Source organism: Elephantulus edwardii, unplaced genomic scaffold (assembly GCF_000299155.1).
Source record: "Elephantulus edwardii isolate Elephantulus edwardi_28Jun2011 unplaced genomic scaffold, EleEdw1.0 scaffold00560, whole genome shotgun sequence".
In the NCBI taxonomy this organism is placed as follows: domain Eukaryota; kingdom Metazoa; phylum Chordata; class Mammalia; order Macroscelidea; family Macroscelididae; genus Elephantulus; species Elephantulus edwardii.
The window spans coordinates 8,488-16,331 of NW_006400310.1; the positions used below are offsets into that span (position 1 = coordinate 8,488).

The 7,844-nt window shown below is 37.9% G+C and overlaps 1 protein-coding gene across 1 annotated transcript; it reads right to left on the reverse strand.

Annotated features, from left to right (window-relative positions):
- Nucleotides 1-5,829: 5,829 nt before the first annotated feature.
- LOC102857544 (heterogeneous nuclear ribonucleoprotein H-like) lies at nt 5,830-7,239 on the reverse strand. Its single transcript, XM_006903310.1, has 2 exons — nt 6,138-7,239; nt 5,830-6,080 (listed from the first exon to the last, which is right to left on the reverse strand). Exons 1-2 carry the CDS (start codon nt 7,237-7,239, stop codon nt 5,830-5,832), a joined length of 1,353 nt encoding a protein of 450 aa, XP_006903372.1.
- Nucleotides 7,240-7,844: the final 605 nt, after the last annotated feature.

The following is a 7,844-nucleotide window of genomic DNA, read 5'->3' on the forward strand; positions in this document are numbered from 1 at the left end:
TTTGCTATTTCCTTCAAAGCAGCTTGAACTTCTGCCTTCATCACCATAGGCTCTTGCTCAAATGTTATTTCATTAAATTCTTCTTTATCTGCCAATTCCTTTCTATACAATGACTCAGTATATTCCTTCCATCTTCTTTTAATACCTCCTGGATCATTTAACATTCTGCCCAAAGCATCCTTGATCATAGCAACTCGAGGTTTGAATTTGTTCTTCAGTTCCTTTAGCTTAAGAAATGCTGAACGAGTTCGGCCCTTTTGACTTTCCGACTCTAGCTCCTTGCGCAGTTTGTAAAAACAAGACCAGCATTGCAGAAAACACTGAGAGATGTCCTTCTCACAGAGGTACCACGGAGCAGCATGGAGCAAAGTGACTAGCAACAACACCAAAACAAATTCAACAAAATGATAGCAATAAAACCATGCCTTTCAATAATCACACTGATGTGAACGGTTTGAATGCACCATTGAAGAAAAGAAGAGTAGCAGATTGGATAAAACTCCCAAATCCGTCAATATATTGTCTACAAGAGACACACCTGAAAAATGAAGATAAAGACTAAAAATATAAGTATGGGAGAAAAGTATACCAAGGAAATGCAACCAGAAAAAAAGCAGGAGTAGGGATATTAGTCTTCAATAAAATAAATTTCAAAGGAAAAACCATCACAAAGGACAAGGAAGGGCAGTACATAATGATTAAAGTGTTAATAAAACAAGAGGACATAACAGTAATAAATATCTATGCACCAAATGAAAGACCTGCAAAATATATTAAACAAACATTAACAAAACTGAAAAAGGAAATAGACAACACTACTATAGTAGTTGGAGACTTCAGTACTCCTCTCTCAAGAAAAGCTAGAACTACCAGAAAAAAACTCAACAGAGATGCTCAAGAATTAAACTACACAATAAACCAACTCGACCTCATAGATATTTATAGGCTAATGCACCCCAAAAAAAAGCGCAGTGTATCTTCTTCTCCAATGTGCATGGAACATTCTCCAGAATAGATCACATTCACAAACAAGTGATTATTGCATGTTGGTTTTTTTTTTTTTTAGAAAAGAAAAAGTTGTGACTCTGTGTTTTATCCTTTCTTCATGCCAGTTAAATCTGAAATTGAAGGATTCTACATGCAATATCTTGTAAGCATCACAGAGTCACTCTATGAAAAAAGAATTGATGGATATAGAACCATTTCAGGAAATCCATGATATCAAGTGTCAGGAATACTAAGGAAGAAGTCTAAATTGCAATGAAAGCATTGACGAAAAAGAAACTAGGAATTGATGGAATACCAGTTGAGGTGTTTCAGAAAATAAATGCAATCCTGAATTTTCTCAACGGTCTCTACCAACTGGACTAACTGACTTGAAGAGATCCATATTTGTTCCCTTTCCTATAAAAGGAAATCCAACAGAATGTGGAAATTGTAAAACTGTATCAATTTAATATCAAATGCATGTAAGATCTTATTGAAGGTTATTAAATAACAGCTGAAACGGAATATCAACAGGAGGCTGTCACACTTTTAAGCTGGGCTTTGGTTAAAAGCAGAGAATATCATATAGCTATTTTACCTCTGTTTTATTGCTTGTACAAAGGTATTTGACTGCTCAAATGATAACAAATTATTGCTAACATTGAAAAGAATGGGAATCTCAAAACTCTTGGTTGTACTTTTATAAAATCTATATATAGACCAAGAAGCAGTTGGTCAGGCAGAACAACAGTCCCCTGCAAGCTGTTTATTATTATTATTATTTTATTAATTATTATTATTTTAAATGAAAATTTACAGAGAATTTGGATTTCCGTTCATTCATTGTTGCACTTTTCTCCCTGCCCACGCCCAGTTCGCTCTTCTTTTTGAAAAGTAAAAGAAAAAAATTTTTCATTGTTATATAATCCCTCTCCCCAAGACCACTCCACTATGCAGCCTTTATTCTGGAGTCCTGTCATGACAGTAATGTCTAATTTTATATCTCTTTTAAACAGTTCTCTCCCTCATCTGTTTCAATGCAGTATTTCATAATTTATCCCATCTTTCTTAGTCTCAACCCAACCCCAGTATCAGTCATGTTTTTCAATAATATTTGCCCTTTTGTGACTGAGATAGGGCTATCCATTTTGTATAATATTTCAAGAGTTCTTTCTTTTTCAAAGCAGCATAGTATTTAATTTTCAAAGAGCCAACTCCTCATTTTGTTGATCGTTTCAATTATCTTTCTGTTTTCCATTTCATTTATTTCTGCTATAATTTTTGTAATTTCAGTTTTTTTTAGAAGGTGTCTGGTTTTCTTGCTGTCCTTTTTCAATTTGTTGGAGATGTTGAGTTAGAGAGTGAGTGGTCATTTTTCCCTGCCTTTTGTTGTGTTTGCTTATTGCTATAAATTGACTTCTGATTACTGCGTTGGCTGTTTTCCAGAGGTTTTAGTATGTGGTGTTTTCATTGTAATTTATTTCAAGAAACTTTTTAATTTAATTTTTTTATTTCTTCTAGTACCCATTCATGTTCAAACAAGGTTTTGTTCAGCTTCCAATTGTATTTTATTTCTACTTTATCCTCTTGTTTTTAATTTCTAATTTTGTAACATTATGGTCTGAGAAGATGCTTTATATTATTTATGGGTGTATCAGAGACGGTGCAATTGGCACAGGACAGAGCAGAGTTTAGGGCTGTTGTACATTGGGTCACTATGAGTCGTGAGCGACTCGACGGCACATAACAACAACAACAACAACAATTCTTCCCCAACTTTTTTGGTACCTTTACATACTTCTTCCTGTTCTGGGATTCAGTGGTGCGCATGTTTATTTCTCTTCATGGTGTCCACATTATTTTTAGGTTTTCTTCTTTTTTTCCCTTTTTTATTATGCTTTTTGCTCTAGCAGGTCAGTGGTGACAATTTTATCTTCTGTTTCACTAACTCTATGTTCCATCTCTTCAACCCCGTTCATGTGTCACCACTGATCTGCTAGAGCAAAAAGCAGAATCAAAAAAGAAGAAAACACTTTAAGGTTTTAAATCAGGAAAAGTATGTGTCAGGGTTGTATCTTTCTCTGTACCTATTCAACCTGTGACTAAGGATATGGCAGCAGGTTTGGAGAAAGTCTCATCAACAACAACCATGCTTGTTGAAATTGAAGGGGACAGGAAGCATTTACTGGAGAAGATCATAGACTGAAGCCTTCACTATAGATTATACCTCAACATCAAGAAAACAAAAATACTCATCACTGGACAAGGACTAAGAATGACAGAATAGTTGATGCCTTCTAATTATGGTTTGGCAATGAATACTGAATACTCCATGGACTGCCAAAGGAAAATACTAGTCTGCCTTGAATTAAGTTCTATCAGATTACTCCTTAGAGGTAAGGATGGCGAAACTGCTTCTCTCTTAGCTTTTGGACTTATTCTCAGGAGAAACCAGTCGTTGGAAATAAACATCATGCTGGAAGGTGGAGAGTTAGAGAAAGGGAGGAATACCATCAAAAGGATGGATTACCATAGTGATTACCACAGTGAGCTTGAGCATAACAGATATTGTCAGAATAATACAGGGTATGGCAAAGTTCAGATCTATTGCTCATGATGTCTTTACAGGTCAACTGGATGGCACCTAACAACAAAAAGACTATATAGAGTGAAGAGGCAAACATTAACAAATTATTTCTGCTTGATAAGGGATTGTCTTTCAATTTTCCCATGGTAAAACTTTTACTGGTTAACACATATAAAAAAGTTAGTGTTAATATATTCCAAGATTTTTAAATAAAAAAAAATTTACACTGGTTTGATTACAAAGTTCGTATAAATTGTTTTTACCCTTTCCTTTACCCACTCCTCCCTCCACCCAACAAATTCTGCAGCCCTATGATTAAACCTCCCTTCTCCTCTCCACGTATCCTCATCCCTCTGCTTCCTCCTCCTCTCCTTGGATCCTCATACTCAACATCTATGGTCTTATACAGTATTTATCTTTATGAGACAGAGTTAGTTTACTTAGCATAATGCTCTCCACTCCCTCTAAGTCAGGTAGTAATTTACAAAATTATGGTATGAATATACCATAATATCTCAATCCATTCAATTATAGTTGGATGTTTGGGCTGTTTCCATGTTCTTGCAAAGATGAATACCACTGCTATGAACATTGGTGTAAAAGTCTCCATTTGTGCCTCAGTTCTCATTTTCTCAGGGTATATTCCAAGCAGTAGAATAACTGGGTCATATGGAATTTCTACGTTCAGCTTTTTGAGGAAACACTAACCTACTGAGTTGTACCATTTTATAATCCCACCAACAGTGTATGAGTTCCTTTGTCGCCACATTTTCTCCAACATTTATTACTTGCTGCCCTGCTAAACTTTGCCCCTGAGACCAGGGTAAGATGAAATCTTGTTGTGGTTTAGATTTGCATCTCATATTACCAGTGATTTTGAGCATTTCTTCATGTGTCTGTAGGCCATTCAAATGTCCTCCTCTGTGAAACATCTTTCCATGTCTCTTGCCCATTTTGTAATTGAATTATCAGTCTTTTTCTTCTGGAGGCCCAGGAGTATTTGTAAACTTTCTTTATGAGATCCTTGTCTGAGATGGTATTGCCAAATATTTGTTCCCAAGTAAGTACGGTTTTTTCACACCCCACCCCCCATCCTGTTGGGAGCACAGAGATTTAATCTTTAGAAGGTCTTATTCATCAATTTTATTCTATTGTGCATTTCTGCCTGTATATGACAGTCTTTTTGTACCATAGACTAGGCCTTTTAAGCGTGATCCGAGTTTGTTTCTGATAAACTTTATGGATTGGGGCTTTATTCCCAAGTCTCTGATCGACCTTGTGTTGATTTTTGTGTATGGTGTGAGATATGGATCCTGTTTCAGCTTTCTACAAGTCCAGTTTTGCCAGCACCATTTGTTGAAGAGGTTATCATTTCTGCATTTGATTAATTTTATTTCCTTGGTTCATTTCTGGGTTCTGAGTTCTTTTCCGCTGGTCTATGTGCCAGTACCATGCTGTTTTGGTCACTACTGCTGTGTAGTAGGATTTGAGGTCAGGGAGTTTCTATGCCTTCCACTTCATTTTTGTTTTTCAGAAGTGCTTTTCTTATTTGGGACCTTTCCTCTCCAAATAAACTTAACAATTTCCATTTTGATCTCCTTGAAAAACGACTTTGGTATCTGTATAGGGATTGTGTTGAACATGTAGATTACTTTGGTAGGATTGTCATTTCCACAATATTGAGTCTTCCTATCCATGAATTTCCATTTCTTGAGGTCTTTTATTGTGTCTTACAGAAATGTTGTGTGGCTTTCTTGATTAGGTCTTTTGTGTCTCTGGTTAGATTCACTCCCAAGTATTTCAGTTTGTGGTTGGCTATTATTGTAAATGGTATTGCTTTCTTGGTTTCCCTCTCTGAGTTCTCTTTGTTACTGTAGAGGAATCCCACTGATATTTGAATATTCATCTTGTATCCTGCCACTCTACTAAAATGATCTACTAACTCAAACAGGTTTGTTTTTTTGTTGTTGTTATTGTTGTTGAGTCTTTAGGGTTTTCTGTATACACTATCATATCATATGTATATAGTGACAGTTTAACTCTTTGCTGATTTTAATGCTTTTTTTAATTGCAAAAACTGTTTTATGTAAGTTTTTTTTCTTTTAAAAAAATGTTCACTAGAGTCAGTGATCAGGATTACAATCCCCATCCACCACTCATACTGGACATGCTAGACATCCCTCCCATTCCGTTCACTCCCATAGTTGCACGGCTTCCACTACTGTAGTAGCTGCTGTTCACTGTTTCTTGGTTACCTATGCAATGTTTGATTGAAAATCACTGGAGTTTTCCTGTAAAACTTGGTCATATCCACTCATGCTGCTCTGACCACCATAGCCACCTCCATAACCACCACTCAGCTGCTGGCTAGCTGGGCCACCGTAACTGGACTGGTTTGATAAGCCCATGCCTCCCATCATTTGGCTACCATAAGCACCACCGCTTGCTCCTGCTGTAGAATTCAAGAAGAGTTCTACATATCTGTGTTCGTAAGCACCACCGCTTGCTCCTGCTGTAGAATTCAAGAAGAGTTCTACATATCTGTGTTCGTAAGCACCACCACTTGCTCCGGCTGTAGAATTCAAGAAGAGTTCTACGTATCTGTGTTGCATATTCGCTTTGTCTTTTGACATAGCTGCCATAGCATCTTCATGAGTATCAAACTCAACATCTGCTTCACCAGTTACTCTGCCATCTGGACCAATTTCAATATGTACTCTCACAGGGTTGAGTGGTAAAAAGAAATTATAAATGTCATTCTCAGTAGCTCTGTAAGGCAACCCCCTCATGTGTACACAGTGTCCTGTTGTGCTCTGGAAAGCAGATCCACCATCCCCATATCTGTGATCAGACATTCCTGAAAAACAGTAATTGAGGTCTCTTCCAAATCTATCTGAACCAAATCCATAGCCATCATTATAGCCATTATAGTCATCATAGCCTCCATAACCTCCACCATAAGCTCCACACCTCATTCTTTCAAAGCCAGCTCCTCTGCCAATACTGTTATACCCTCTGCCAGCCCCAGGTCTGTCATAGGGACCTGGCCGCTGCATGGCCATAAGTTTCTGAGGCAGATCATAGTGAGTTTGAACTTCAGCTCGACTGCTCTTAAAAATTTCAATATACCTGTGCCCTATTCTTTCCTTGTCTTTCTTTAGAGCCTTTTCAGCTATTTCCTGTGAAGCAAACTGCACGAAGGCCTCCCCCGTACTCCTCCCCTGGAAGTCCACCGGCAATGTTATCCCATTTGGCACGATTTCCAACCCTGAGAAGAACTGAACAATTTCTTCCTTGCTACATCCAAAGGGGAGTCCTCTAAGCTGCACAAAGCCATCATTGGCCGTGTCAGGACTATTTGGACCAGTATGCTTCAACACCCAATCCATTTCAACGTTGTTTGACTTGAATACTTCAACATATCTGTGTCCCATAGTTTCTCTGTCTTTTTTCAGGGCCAATTTGACTTCATTTTCTGATTCAAGTTCAACAAAAGCCTCACCACTCGGTCTGCCTTCTCTTGTGTAGATGAAACGAATACCTTGGGCCCCATTTTGAATTTTGCAGTCAGAGAAAAAACGCTGCACTTCATCGGCCGAACAAGACCAGGGCAAGCCCCGGACCTTCACCACAAACCCCTCTCCTCCTTCAGTGCCCAACATCATCATCTCTTAAATGAGAGCCTGGTGTAGAAATTAACGCAGCACAGCCAACTCCGACAGGGCTGAAAAGAAATCTATTTCCTTCTCCTATTGTAGTGCCCTAGCAAGTACTTGCAATACAATATTGAATAGAAGTGGTAACACTGGGCATCCCTTTACAATGTGTTTTTAAAAGTTAATTTTCTATTGCTTTAGTATTAGTTGCACCCGCAGTTGGAGCCTGATTTACCAGGCTCCTCACTCTACATATCATTTGCCCTCACTAGGTCTTTACATTATGAAACTTGTTTTCCTCCAGTGCTTGATTCCTCCTAATAACATGACTGAAGTAGGTGATTCAGACAATATTTTGTTGTTCTCTGTAAGGTTTTCACCGACTGACTTTTGTGTGTTTTCCTTTGTTAGTTTGTGGTTTGTTTTCCTTTGTTTGCTTGTGGTTTGTCGATTTTATTGGCTGACTTTTGGACTTCGATCAGTAGACTTTTCTCACTAGTCTGTCAGAGTCAGACAGATCCACTGCAACCTGTCTATTGTAGGTAATTTTCCTGGTGTTTGAAGTGCTGATGGGTTGTGATCCTAACTTCTAGCACCTGTAAAGGGTTACAGCA